Source organism: Etheostoma spectabile, chromosome 22 (genome assembly GCF_008692095.1).
Source record: "Etheostoma spectabile isolate EspeVRDwgs_2016 chromosome 22, UIUC_Espe_1.0, whole genome shotgun sequence".
Lineage (NCBI taxonomy): Eukaryota > Metazoa > Chordata > Actinopteri > Perciformes > Percidae > Etheostoma > Etheostoma spectabile.
In genome coordinates this window covers 8,845,312-8,859,960 of record NC_045754.1, presented here as the reverse complement: position 1 = coordinate 8,859,960, position 14,649 = coordinate 8,845,312, and the positions used below count along the sequence as shown (strand labels likewise).

At 42.0% G+C, this 14,649-nt stretch overlaps 1 protein-coding gene across 26 annotated transcripts in view; it reads left to right on the top strand.

Annotated features, from left to right (window-relative positions):
• scrib (scribble planar cell polarity protein) overlaps positions 1-14,649 on the top strand; it is a 73,253-nt gene that overhangs the window by 48,367 nt on the left and 10,237 nt on the right. For 8 of the 26 annotated variants that reach the window (XM_032504003.1, XM_032504006.1, XM_032504014.1 and 5 more), the window contains 12 exons: positions 59-247; positions 533-652; positions 1,291-1,347; positions 1,939-1,995; positions 4,110-4,190; positions 6,956-7,375; positions 9,104-9,175; positions 9,321-9,374; positions 10,274-10,327; positions 11,077-11,199; positions 11,875-11,985; positions 12,379-12,429. In XM_032504003.1, coding sequence (XP_032359894.1) covers positions 59-247; positions 533-652; positions 1,291-1,347; positions 1,939-1,995; positions 4,110-4,190; positions 6,956-7,375; positions 9,104-9,175; positions 9,321-9,374; positions 10,274-10,327; positions 11,077-11,199; positions 11,875-11,985; positions 12,379-12,429 — 1,389 coding nt within the window. The remainder of the gene's footprint in view (positions 1-58; positions 248-532; positions 653-1,290; positions 1,348-1,938; positions 1,996-4,109; positions 4,191-6,955; positions 7,376-9,103; positions 9,176-9,320; positions 9,375-10,273; positions 10,328-11,076; positions 11,200-11,874; positions 11,986-12,378; positions 12,430-14,649) is intronic. The other 18 variants (XM_032504018.1, XM_032504010.1, XM_032504013.1 and 15 more) reach the window with 15 other exon arrangements.

The following is a 14,649-nucleotide window of genomic DNA, read 5'->3' as shown; positions in this document are numbered from 1 at the left end:
GTTAAGTAATCTCAGGCAGTCGTAGTCATCAATTTACTCATACTTGATATTGGAATAGGTGAGTTCGAGCGGTGCAGCAGCAAGAGACAGGCGACTGCAGGTGGGCATGCGTATCCTCGAGGTGAACAACCACAGCCTGTTGGGGATGACGCACACAGAGGCAGTGCGAGTGCTTCGAGCTGTTGGAGACTCTCTGGTCATGCTGATGTGTGATGGTTTTGACCCACAAAAAGTGCCTGCTGTGGAGGTGAGATACCAGATCCCTGACCAGTTGGACAAAATGTTGTTTTTTAATGAGACAATAAAATGAAACAATCTGTAGCCTGTTGATTAAACATGTTTGTGAGCTTAAATTACTTAAAATAAAGCATTTTTTATGTTGACACACACACACGCACACACACAGTCAGAATATCTAGTACAATAACTAATTTGGTCAAGGAATTGCATTGCTGATGTTATACAATGTTCTCAAGTGTTGTAAATCTGTTTTTAAAAGCACTACTTCAATGTTGATTGGGTCCACTTCTAGGCGTCTCCTGGCATCATTGCCAACCCATTTGCAACAGGCATCGTCCGTAAGAACAGTATGGAAAGCATCTCTTCTATAGACCGAGACCTGAGCCCGGAGGAGATGGAAATCATGCAGAAGGTACAATACAAACGGGTTCAAGTTACGAATTACGTTTACTGTCGTTACTGTAACAAAGCAGTCATTCACTGATTAGGCCTGACAAAGCCCAAAAGTGCTAAGTAAGGGAACCGTGTTGGTTTGTACACCAAGAAACACAGCACCCCCTTTTCATCCACATACCAGGAATCAGTTTGGCGATTCTGCAACGATGGTGGTCAAGTCAACACGTGAATCAGCTGTTTTGTTCAGCGATTCTGTCACCAACACTGTGCTTCCACAGCAGTTTGGTTTTAGCCGGTGGAGTTTTTAACAACAGTGGAGTTTGACTCACTCCAAGCCACGCATGCTGCACATACCAATCATTTTACCGCAGCACCCAGGAAGTGCCAACACAGTTGTTTATTTTGTCCGGATGAGCTTTTGGGAGACTGCCTGTACAAAAGGAATGTAGTGGCTTGTTGCTTTAATGAATGCTAGTTTTTGTTCCTCTGCACACTTTAATCAATTTAGTTTCTTGTCATACAGCTTTTATAAGAGTAGAAAAATGATTTATATGGAAATTGTATGGGTTGAAATGACTCGTCCGCTAAGATTTACAGGCTGAAAAATAATTGTTTATTGGGACTGTAAGGCTCTTAAATCTCGCTCTTCTCCAGGAGTCTGAGATGGTGAGAGAGACATCACAGTGGGAGCGAGAAGAGATGGAAAAAGTGGTAAGTGAAACTGAAAATCCACAACTGTTTTGTGAAGGCTACGGATGAAACTGTATTTGTCAAATCAGTGGATAGATAGCAATACAGCGAGGCCGGAGAATAAAAATGTTTTTTTTCGTACAACATGCGTAACACATGTGTGCACGATACTGTAAGGTGGAGCTTTTAGATGGAGAATCTCAGGTTTGTCTGATATCGAGTGAATGAAGCTTCTCCTCTGCACCCTGTGTGGGTATTGTGTTTGATAGAACTATTCCTGCAATGTGCCACCTTGCATGCTTTTTTTTTCTGCTCCCATAGCTAATGAATAGAATACTTTTTAATGTGTGCGGATTCTATCCTTTCTTTCCCTTCTGTTTTTCACTCCTCTCTCCTTTACTTTTGGTGTGTTTGGTGTAATAAAAAAACCATCCAATCATTCCATCTCCATACCACTTGTCCACTGTTGTTTTTCTCCACTTCACCCTCTGTAACACTTCTTTCCACTTCTGTAAATTCTCCATCTTCTCATCGCATCACTGTGTGGCTGTGTGTGGTTGGGGCTCTTCCCTCCTGTACTCTCCTCTTCCTCCCCTACCTTTCTTGGTGAAGGAGCGTATGCGCTTGGAGCGTGAGGAGGCAACTCGCCTGCTAGAAGAGGAGACTGAGGTGAGACACTCCTCATCGGCAGGTCTGCAGACAACCTTCCTGGAAGTCTGTGTAAAAGAGCATCTGACCAAAAATACCACAGCTCTACCTCCAATATATCCTCTTTTTTTGGTTTTCTGATAGAAATAAGTCAATTTTGCAGGTTTTCCTACTTACAAAACAAGTAGAGGTCTGTAAGTTTTATCATAGGTACACTTCAACTATGAGAGACAGAATCTAAAACAAAAATTGTATGATTTCTTTTAAATAATTAATTTGCATTTTATTGCATGACATGCAGCTCTCACAGATCTTTTAGTTTTTCTTTAAGCTCTCCTGTTCTCCATTCATTACCTGTATTAACTGCATCAAACAAACTCCAACCTCTCCACAATGGCCAAGACCAAGGCTGGGATGGGCTAAAGCACAATATGCAAGAAGGTTGGTGAGAAGGCAACAACTGTTGGTGCAATTATTAGAAAATGCAAGAAGTCCCTCGGTCTGGGGCTCTATGCCAGATCTCACCTCGTGGGGCATCAATGATCATGAGGAAGGTGAGGGATCAGCCCAGAACTACACGGCAGGACCTGGTCAACAACCTGAAGAGAGCTGGGACCACAGTCTCAAAGAAAACCATTAGTAACACACTACGCCGTCATGGATTAAAATCCTGCAGCGCACGCAAGGTCCCCCTGCTCAAGCCAGCGCATGTCCAGGCCCGTCTGAAGTTTGCCAACGACCATCTGGATGATCCAGAGGAGGAATGGGAGAAGGTCATGTGGTCTGATGAGACAAAAGTAGAGCTTTTTGGTCTAAACTCCACTCGCTGTGTTTGGAGGAAGAAGAAGTATGAGTACAACCCCAAGAACACCATCCCAACCTTGAAGTATGGAGGTGGAAACATCATTCTTCAGGGATGCTTTTCTGCAAAGGGGACAGGACGACTGCACCGTATTGAGCGGAGGATGTATCGTGAGATTTTGGCCAACAACCTCCTTCCCTAAGTAAGAGCGTTGAAGATGGGTCGTGGCTGAGTCTTCATTATGACAACGACCCGAAACACACAGCCAGGGCAAGGAGTGGCTCTGTAAGAAGCATCTCAAGTTCCTGGAGTGGCCTAGCCAATCTCTAGACCTGAACCCAATAGAAAATCTTTGGATGGAGCTGAAAGTTCATATTGCCCAGCGACAGCCCCGAAACCTGAAGGATCTGGAGAAGGTCTATATGGAGGAGTGGGACAAAATCCTGCTGCAGTGTGTGCAAACCTGGTCAAGAACTACAGGAAACCTATGATCTCTGTAATTGCAAACAAAGGTTTCTGTACCAAATATTAAGTTCTGCTTTTCTGATGTATCAAATACTTATGTAATCCAATAAAATGCAAATTTAATTATTTAAAAATTATACAATGGGATTTTCTGTTGTTTTTTTTAGATTCCGTCTCTCACTGTTGAAGTGTACCTATAATAACAATTACAGACCTCTACATGCTTTGTAAGTAGGAAAACCTGAAAAATCAGCAGTGTATCAAATACTTGTTCTCGTGTGTGTGTGTGTGTGTGTGTGTGTGTGTGTGTGTGTGTGTGTGTGTGTGTGTGTGTGTGTGTGTGTGTGTGTGTGTGTGTGTGTGTGTGTGTGTGTGTGTGTGTGTGTGTGTGTGTGTGTAATGGCGGCTACATCATATTAGTTTCCAGCAAACCAGAGTGAAAGCAGAAAATGCAGAAATACATGTTGTGTACTTCTTTACAAATTAAATATATGTCAGACTGGCTGACATGGAATGTGCATTGTTCTTAGAAAACAATTAGTTTTTAGAAATGTCTCATGATGTATCGTCTCTAGAAGCGTATTCAACGTTTGTTTTATTTAAAGAAAGAAAAGAAAATCACAATACTCAATACTATTGATTTGCAATAAATGCAAATCGCAGGACAAATCAAATCGGCACCCATGTATCGAGAAAGAATCCATTTGGGACAAAAGCACATCCTCCCAGCCTAAACAGGAATGGTTCTCTACAATTCTATACATAGTCTCCAGTAAAAATATTTAACTTTGAATAGATTTGTGCTTGATGTGTGATAAACCTCAGCCTAGTGCCCTTCTAACGTCTGATTTCTGTCATATCTCTGCAGAACATGGGCACTGGACCTCTAAAACTTGACTACAAGACCCTGGCTGCTCTTCCCACCACCAGTCTTCAGAAGCTCAACAGGGTAAGTCTCTCTTTATGTACTAATGTCTTCTGGCAGCGTTAGAAGATACGCAGGTTTTTACACTAACTGTTCAGAGTCATTTCTCACCATGTTTGAAAGAGTTCAATCCTCTGAAGTTGTAAATTGGTGGTATTTCTGTGCGGGCTATGTTGGAAATGGGCTTCAAGAGTCAGAATAAACCTCTTCATGGAATCCCTTGTTTTTATGTCCCGGGAAACTGAGTGACCCAGAGCCGACCAGTTGCCCCTCCAGGAGCAGGAATGTTGACCTCCCTCTGTGTGCAAAACTCCAAGTCAACATTAATGACGGTGGCTCCAAGGCCAAACCCATACAATGTATCATCTCAAAGTAATGGAATTGTGTCCTACATCAATTAACGATCGCAGATGTGATCAACCCGGATTGAAGAAAGATCAAGGACCGATCAAGAAGTTTGGTTAAAGAAAGTGAAGACCAAGATTCAAGACCAGAAAATAAAAATGAATTAAAAAGGCTTTGGAAGAAAGAAAGTATCTGATAAGGTACAGAAGGAGGTGGACTTGAAAAGAACGCGTGGCCAAAAGGAAGGCACTGGTCTGGTTGATAAAGAGAATGAGTGAGTGTGAAAGAGGTGGCAAGATTGGGGGGAAGGGGACAGCTGCCCGCTATCAACCAGCCTATCCTCTGCGATATTTTAAACCTGCTCTGAATTGGATAGAGTCTCTTGGGTGGACGGGGTGCTAGACAGGGAGGGAGGGTGGGAGGGTATCGTCTAAGAGGATCAGACCAAGTGTTTCAGTTGGAGTTCCCAAAGTCCTCAGAGGAGTAAGTTTAAGGACACACTGCGCTGTCCTGTTCCCATCTTACCGTGAGTATAGAGATGTTCTGCTGGCGAGAATTAATATTTAGGGTCTTCTTTCTTTCTGTTTTTTTCATTCTCTCTCCACTTGATCTGATTTAGCGTGTGTCTGCGTTAGGTGTCAGGTGGAAGATTTTATGATTTTTACTCGGTCTAAGACATGCTTGGACTTTTTTAGAGATCTTTGAAACCTTATCACTAAAAGGATGACATTGCTTGTTCTGTAACTCACTCTAAAATACTCATCCTTGAACTATACCAAGTACTAAAAGTGTCAGTTGTTTCTTTATTAACATTTGGGTCACAAAACTTTAAATAGACAGGAATTATGACTTTGTTTGTGTGGCCTTCTTGTAGAGCTCTGCCTTTTTAAGATTGCCATAGAACTTCAGCTATATTTCATCTGCAGCTGTTAATGCTCGGTGCAGCACACGTGGTCCTGCTCAAACTGTACTACAGTGGCCCTTTATAACTGGTAGCATGTTGTTACCAAAGATTTAGCTTAAACAACAGAAATGGTTCATGTTGAAATGATTTATTAAGCCAAATGTTTTAAATGTTAGTGACAAGTTTACTGTGATTTTTATAAGAAGTGAGGTGATATGCATGATGTACTGCAGAGCTGCCTTCTAGCTTTTGTAACATTGCTGGAAATGAAATGGTTGATAGTAAAATAATGAGTATGTACGATTGTTTTGGAAGGGACTTTTGGTTTGGTTTATTGACATTGTGTTATATTTATAAAATACAACATATTGTCTAATCCCTGACAAGAACAATAGTCCTAGACTTTTTTTTCCTCATCATTGAGACAAAAGCAGAGCTTTCCCATCGCGTCCTTGGTGTTTACAGTCAACCAACCTTTATCAAGACAGAGACAGGCATTCAATTGAGCAGCTAACATCCAGAAATATTATAAAATAGGAACTGAACAATTACAAAGATTAATCATGTAAACAAACAATGAATTTGAAATGATTCAGTTACTGTTTCCCAGCATGGCTAGCTCAGTGTGTCGGCATGCTGGCAGACCAGAGGCCTCGCTCTCCTCTCTCACGCCAACACCACAGCTGTCCCTCACAGCTTACGTCAGAGCCAAAGGGGCACTTGTTCACATTCCATCCCACTGACCCTCATCCCAGCAAAGACTCTTATAGTCCGCATGTAGGGGGGCACATTGCTGCTTCACAATGCTTGTTGTATTCTTAGTTCGGCTATTTTGATTAACACCAGATATGTCAAGGTCCCCTCTTATAGATTTCAAAGTTGGTTAGTTATCTGGGTTAACGGAGAGGCTTTTTAGGAGGACATGACACTTTTATGGTTGCACTTACAGTATCAGGTTTCTTTACATAGGTTAAGTTAAACATTGCTCCTACAGTGACATCACCTGTTCAGTACCGTAGGAGTTGAAGGTGTGTTGGAGCCTGAATGTCTCGCTAGTCTGATAATATGGTTATTTAAGGCTGAGGCCAAGAGCCTGGGCTGCAGTAATGTGTCTCGTGGCATACAGCAGCAGAAGGGCTGGGTATCGTTATGTTTTTTAAATTTTTACGAGTGCTTTTTGAACAATACTTATAAAATGGTGCCCGTGCCTGAACTCCTCCTTTAAAAAAAAAAAAAAAAAAAAAAAAAAGATACATTTAAAATAAAAACAGACCTCAAAACCACAGTTGCAACATTAAGGACTGGCTTGTTTATTGCTAAGGGAGAGGGATTAAAATGGGTGCACCAGAAATTTACTTTACACAGGTTTTACCTTCAAATAAAGAGGTTTTTTTAATTGTGATGAAAGATGTTCTCAGTTCCCAGAGCAATAATAATTTCCTTAGTGTGTTGATTGAATGGTTGAAGCTTTTCCTCTCCTTATTCCTTATCAGTGTCCCTTTACTGTATCTGTCCTCCCTCTTTCTTTGCTCCTGTCCAGTTCTCTACTCCTGTAAGTCTGACTGCTCTCATGGAGGCCCCCCTGCAGGCCCAGTACGGAGCCCCTTTAGAGCCTCTGGGCTTTGGCTTAGGCCACACCACAAAACCCCTTAGCCACATGGACCCTGAGTCCTGCCCAAGTCTGAACACAGATCATGATTATCTTAATGGAGCCCAGTTCTCCCCTAATGGGATCTCCGCTACTGACAGTGCTGGCTCATCAACAACCATTAATTCATCAACATTTGCACCCGAAGAGGAAGAAAGCCTGGTGGACTCTCAGCCTATCTGCTTCAAAGAGAACCCTTTCTTGGTGGCCAATCGCAAAGGAAAGGGTCGTCCACTTGGGGAGCAGATCCTGTCGGGGCCTCCTGTGGGCTACGGGAAGCAAGGCCAGCTTCAGCCCTGGTTGTTCAGCAAGGCAAGCTGCTTGGCTGAGTGTGGTTTGGAGGCAGCATGGTGTGTTACTGTGCACAGTTTGTTGTTTGGCTCACTTGTGTCCCTTGGAATGGATCATACAGTTGCATCAAGGCTCTGTGGAAGTTAAAACTGTGAAAACAGTGGAGCTAAAGGATCCAAAAAATTCCTTTTACTTTGTGAATCCAAAGCACCATACAATAACAAGTGTGCATGAATCTTTAGAACAGAACAAAAAATGTATCTGCAACAATGTTATTAATTAATTGTTTTTAGTCCCTTGCCAAAATTGTGAAATGTGAAAATTAGCTGCTTTACATTTTGACATGATTTGTAAACTAAATTTCTTTGATTTGGGCTGTTAGTTGAAAAGAATGCAACTATAATTGATATAGTTTAAGCCGCTATAATTAATATTTTAGAATAACGATACATAAAATGACGTGTAATGAAATGTGTAATTGTGGCCAAAAATATCAGTCATTACAGATTTATAAAGGTTTCATTTGCTTTATTTTTATCTGCCCACTATTTTCTTGATTAATCAAGAATGAAAATGTACATAAGTTGCATCGCTGGATTAAATCCCTACATCCTGATTTATAAATGTTAGCTTTACTGTTTAATTGCACAGGAGGATTAATGTGGTCCGTGCAAAGGCTCATAAGGAAAATATTTTTCTCTAAAGAAGTGTGTCCAGGTTGTGTGTATTAATATCAGTACAACAGCTAGCTGAACTGGTGCATGTTTTTTGCTGTGAACGCAGGGCTTGTTGCACCTCGTGAGGTATTTAAGCACATAGTCAGAACATAGTCAGGGCCGACTGGAATGTCTGTCCCAACAACTGCGAGAGGTCATAAGTCATGAATGAACATGACCTGCAAAAATCATAGACTGTAAAAATAATGGACGGAACAGCAGTGACGTCACTCATCTGTTTGTGGACTGCCTTTCATAGATGTACGGGAATGCTACCGTTTAGAAGCCTCTTTTAACACATCCATGAGTCAAGCCAGTGTTGTGTATGGTTTCAGGAAAGGTTGCCCATTTCCAACCCTTCTGAAGCAAGTCATCCGGCAGAGTTTTGTCGGCGAGTAAACGCGCGCCTCTTGAATGGCGCCGTTCATCTGCATGTTTAAGACATAAACACGGACTGCACCCCAAAACAAGCTGACTGCTATTTTAATGTATGCAGTGGCATGGTTGGCATTACTAAGCCTCTGTCATGATTGATAGGTCGGCGTGTAGCCACACCTTAAAGCATCCAATGCTTTATCGTCCTTTTCAAAATAATTATTTACAAGACAACATTCTGTATTGAGTTTATGGTCTCAAGCATAGCGCTTGAGACCATAAACTCATTATGAAAATGTTTATTGAGGTAATAGATTAAGTGAGAAGTCATTTTCTCATAGACTTCTGTGCAAGCCGTCATTTTCTAACCTTGCTGGAATGAGATAGAATGCAGGTTTAGATACTTCCGCATTTTCAGACCCAGAAGCTAGCTTATTTTTTTTTACAGTCTTTGCCAGAGTTTATGGCAAAAACGCACAGAAAAGTGCATGTTTATCTGCAAGAGATTGTTGTTGGTTGAATTTCCTACGAGATTACTTTTATAAAGGACTAACCAGTTAATCTTGTTTTGGTAATTCTTTACTACTTTGTTGTGTGCACAGTGAAATTAAGAGCAGTTGTTAAGTGTGTTTTGGGTGTTTGATCTTTGTGTTTCCAGGCGCCTCCATCTGATTTCACCAGGACGGAGAGCCCAATCAGGGAAGCACCCTACTCTCCCACAATCCAACCGGTGAGCAGCCTTAACACCCAGTGTTCATGTACCACCCTCCTACCATCTTTTTACTTTATTTTCTCCTTTTCCATGAAGCATTTCCACCGCCCATAGAAGAGGTATTTTACAGTTGATCCTTTTAAACCTTTCCTCCAACCCATAGCCCAGCCACCACTCTTCCAACAGCTCCCTGTATGCAGGCAGGGAGACCCGCTTTGTAAGTGGGTCTTGTGGCCCTCTCTGCTCTGGCCTGGATTTTTTTTTTGCGTCAGCTGTTCTGAGCCCTCTGTCTGTTAACCCTCCTGTTGTTCTCGGGTCATATTTGACCAATTTTCAAAAAGTTTCTCTCAAAAAGTTTTATTTATTTGTATTATTTTTACCAAATTGTCAAAAAAGATAACGTGGATGGTTCCATATTTCACGAGTAAAATAAAATTACTAGGTCACTACTTTCATTGCATTTGGGTGTTTAATTGAATTTTTAATAGCTATCGAAATAAAAGAACATGGGGGGGCATCAAAAAAGCGCAGAAAAAGTCGATTAAGACATCGGAAAAAGTGACAAAAAAGTCAAAAGTGATTTAAAAAAAAAAAAAAGAAGAAAAAAAAGTTCGGAAACAATGACCAAAAATGCAAAAAAAGGTTTTAATTTTAAATTTTAACCCAGGAAACAAAAACTTGCATGGTCCACCAGAAGGCAACACAAGGGTTAATAAAACAACCAGTTTAGCTGCTGTGTGTGCTGCAGTCCTACCAGTCTGAAAAGCATGTGCTTCTCCATGGCCAGCTGGCTACTGAGGCTTTGCCTCATGCAGACAATTGGATGTGCACAGAAATAGATTTTTGTCCTTAATGTCTCTACTGACCAGCTGAAGCTTCATATTCTCCCACAGGACAATAACAAAATAAAATGTGCATTTTTCCTTGAGCAAAGTTACCAGTGTGCAATGTATATCATTTTGGTGAACCTTGGTGGTGTTGCATTGTTTGATAGTGTCTTTATTTGGCCGGGCATCATCCAGCGACTGTCTAAACTGTTGTTGAAACTCAAGTAGATGGTGCCAGTCCATGGATTTTAATTTCATTCTCATTGTTTTATTTTCATTTTCTTTGTAGGCAAATGTTCATTACACCTCCACTCCTACTGCCAATGACAACACTTCATCATCAGTGAGTGTCTGTGGAGCTGGAAAACAAGCTGTTCAGAAAAGAACCTTTACAGTACTAACAGTATTGATGTTGGACTCATCCCACTGCTTTACCAATGTATCAAGCCGATATACTCACCTCCTTACATCATGCTGCATTTTTTATTAGTTTCCTATGTTTTTTTAAACTACTTTTAAGATTTCTAGGATTTAAAGTGTTTGAATATTAGAATCTCAAAGAGCTCCTAACCCTAAAGAGAAAATGAAATCTATAATTAGCGAGGGTTTTTAGAAGAGGCTGAATCCCATTTCTCCATCTTACCCCTTCCCCTTTGTCTTACCCCTGGCCCTTAGCCCTCAAAACCAAGTGATAAGGGTTAGGGGTAAAAACATACCCTTCTTAGTCTCTCACACTACTTTAGCTTTTCCATCTAGAGTAACTTTCTGGATGGACACTGGGTGCTTGTAATAAGAGGTGGAAAAAAGATGAGACAATTAGATGTTGGTATTGTTTTTGTTACAAACTGGTATTAAGCTTTAAAAACGCCATGGACAAATAATCTGAATGTTGAATTATGCTCCGATTCATATCCACCATTGGCTTTGTTCATTTTGAGTTGTCATTCATCCTTATGTCTGGTGTGTCTTAAGTCTGGTTTCCTTATTGTATTGTGCTAAACAGATTGTGAAGCACATTTGTGATTTTAGGCTAAATTAACAAAACTGCCTTGACTGATCTCTTCTATAAAATATATTTTGTTTTCTCTCCAGACACGACCGGGTGCCATTCAGCCAGTCGGGCGCATGCGGCAGAGTCCTTCCCCTGCCACTCCAGACGGCCACAGTCCTAACCCCTTCCAGCATGGCCCCTCCCCCTTCAACTCCCAGACCTCTGTAAGACCCCTCACCACCACATAGTGTTGTTTTCTATCCACTATCCACTCTCCGCTCTATGCCGCCCTCTCTGAGTGCGCAGCCCCAAAACACTGTCTCATAGCAGTGCAGCAGAGATACAGATATTTGTTGTTTCTAAAGAGGCTTGAACCAAAGAAAAGGAAACCCTGTATTTGAATGCACAGTGGAGTTGAGTCTGTGCATGTTCTGCAGTCTGGGACCTCCAGACCTCTAACACCTTCAAACAGAGCGTCCAGCCCAACTCTGAGCCCCTGAATCAAATAATTTCTCATAATTACAGCTTTCTGAATTATTCCACTTTATTTATTTATTTGGCAAGCAGCATAGTTGGATTGGTAAATAATGAAGAAGCTATGATTTCATCTCACGTCTTCCTATCTGTTTCACAAAGGTGCTCATGCAAAAAAGTTTGTCATGGCTTTGGAGTTTCCAAGCCCTACTGTCTGTCTTTCTCTGGCATACTCTTCTCCTCTCTCACATGAAACCAGCCACCATGCTGTTCTCCTCCACAGTCTTCTTCAACTTTGCTGGTTTTTTTCATAGTCTGTCCTTTCCTCCATGTCTCTGTCTGTCCGTCCTTCCCATCTCCTCTTCTTCCCCTCGGCTCCTTTACCATATGGACCTACCCCACCTTCCATGCCCCCCCCCCTGCAGCCTCGCGCCCCCTCCCCTACCTCGCCCGACGAGTTCCCTATGAATGTCAAGCAGGCATACAAGGCGTTTGCCGCCGTGCCTCGCTCACTGGCAGTTCTGGAGCCGCAACAGGTAGGCCGTGATGCCCGGACTCCCCTGGGTCACAACAACAAAAGCATGCTGTGCTGATTGGTTGATCTCGCCCCCGCTCCCTCCTGACTGGAGCAGGCTGTCCTATAAGGAGCCTGCGCCATGTTGGGGGGGCCTGTGACGTGCTGTGACGTGTGGAATGCGTTCATCGTTGGTTTTTTGTTCTCCAGTGCCATCATCTTTCATACTGGTGTCGAGTCTTGATCCATTCGTCCATCCATGTGTGGCTCATGTACTAATATCCAATCCCCCCTTTTGTTATATGTAAATATTATCCCAGATGCTAATCAGTCTGCCTGCTCTGTATCTCTGTCTCGGTCTTTGTCCTCAGTCTGAGTTTACTTATCTTTACTTACATCCTGCTATGCCCAACAGGACCTGTACAGTGTGAGGAACAATTTCCATCCAAAGCAACCTTCTCCAGAGGTGAGTGAACAAATTAATCAATAAATATATATATATATATATATATACACTACCGGTCAAAAGTTTGGGGTCACTAAGAAATTTCCATTGCGCTCCATTATAGACAGAATACCAGCTAAAATCAGTTGCATTGTTTTTTTAACCAGGGCAGCAGTTTTGAGATTACTTTGTGTGTTTACATAATTGCGATGTTTGTGCTTAGTTGTTTTTTAAAATGATATCATAATAGTAAACAGGATGTGCCTTTGGAACATTGGATGAATGGTTGCTGATTTTGGATAATGTAGATATTGAATTAAAGATCAGCCCCCCACTCAGTTTAGCTGGTATTCTGTCTGTAATAGATGGAATGGAAAATTGTAAGTGACCCCAAACTTTTGACCGTTGGTTGTGTGTTGTGTGTGTGTGTGTGTGTGTGTGTGTGTGTGTGGTGTGTTGTGTGTGTGTGTATATATATATTATATATAATATATATACACTCACCGGCCACTTTATTAGGTACCCCATGCTAGTAACGGTTGGACCCCCTTTGCCTTCAGAACTGCCTCAATTCTTGGTGGCATAGTTCAACAGGTGCTGGAAGCATTCCTCAGGGAGTTTGGTCCATATTGACATGATGGCATCACACAGTTCCGCAGATTTGTCGGCTGCACATCCTGATGCGAATCTCCCGTTCCACCACATCCAAAGATGCTCTATTGGATTGGATCTGGTGACTGTGGAGCCCATTTGAGTACAGCGAACTCATTGTCATGTTCAAGAAACCAGTCTGTGATGATTCCACTTTATGACATGGCGCATTATCCTGCTGAGTAGCCATCAGAAGTTGGGTACATTATGGTCATAAAGGGATGACATGGTCAGCAACATACTCAGTAGGCTGTGGCGTTGCAACTGCTCAATTGGTACCAAGGGGCCCAAAGATTGCCAGAAATATCCCCCCCACCATGACACCACCACCACCAGCCTGAACCGTTGATACAAGGCAGGATGGATCCATGCTTTCATGTTGGAGACGCCATTCTGACCCTACCATCCGACTGTCGCAGCAGAAATCGAGACTCATCAGACCAGGCAACGTTTTTCCAATCTTCTATTGTCCAATTTCGATGAGCTTGTGCAAATGGTAGTCTCAGTTTCCTGTTCTTAGCTGAAAGTGGCACCCGATGTGGTCTTCTGCTGCTGTAGCCCATCTGCCTCAGTTGGACGTACTGTCGTTCGAGATGGCTCTTCTGCCCCCCTTGGTGTAACGGGTGGTTATTTGAGTCACTGTTGCCCTTCTATCAGCTCGAACCAGTCTGGCCATTCTCCTCTGACCTCTGGCATCAAGCACTTTCCGCCCACAGAACTGCCGCTCACTGGATGTTTTTTCTTTTTCGGACCATTCTCTGTAAACCCTAGAGATGGTTGTGCGTGAAACCCCAGTAGATTAGCAGTTTCTGAATACTCAGACCAGCCCTTCTGGCCCCAACAATCTGCCACGTCAAAGTCACTCAAATCCCCTTTCTTCCCATACTGATGCTCGGTTTGAACTGCAGGAGATTTCCTTGACCATGTCTACATGCCTAAATGCACTGAGTTGCCGCCATGTGATTGGCTGCTTAGAAATTAAGTGTTAACGACAGTTGACAGGTGTACCTAATAAAGTGGCCGGTGAGTGTTATATATATATATATATATATATATATATATATATATTTGAATAATGTATTCAAAGCGCAGCTATTTGTTTCTTGTAATTACATTTGAAAAAGTGGGTATTGTATTATATTCTAGGTCTGGACTTTCATGTGTTCACAAAATCAGATTTATTGCCTTAAAGGTGCCCTGCCACAAAAAATTGTTTTTTACTTGCATTTTTTGAAATATGTTATATATGTTAGGTGATGATGAACTGCTACCTTCTCTGTCAGCTCTAGCCACTGAAAAGAAATAAGCGGAGAGATTAGGCCAATTACAACACTCCCAAATGCTGCACTGCTGTTCCTGCTCTTCATTGAAGCCTCTGTTTACAGGCTTGTGGTTCATGTGTGCAATAAACATTACACTTTGAGAACCGTAATATCAATTCTAAAACATCGTGGTTCGTATTTTTCCCTGAATTGTGCAGACCTACTGTTAGCCAATCAGAGTCAAGTGGCTTAGGTTGTTGAATATTAATTAGAACTGGCTCAAATCGAGCTTAGTCTTCCTGTAGGCTTTCTATACCATGCTAGAATG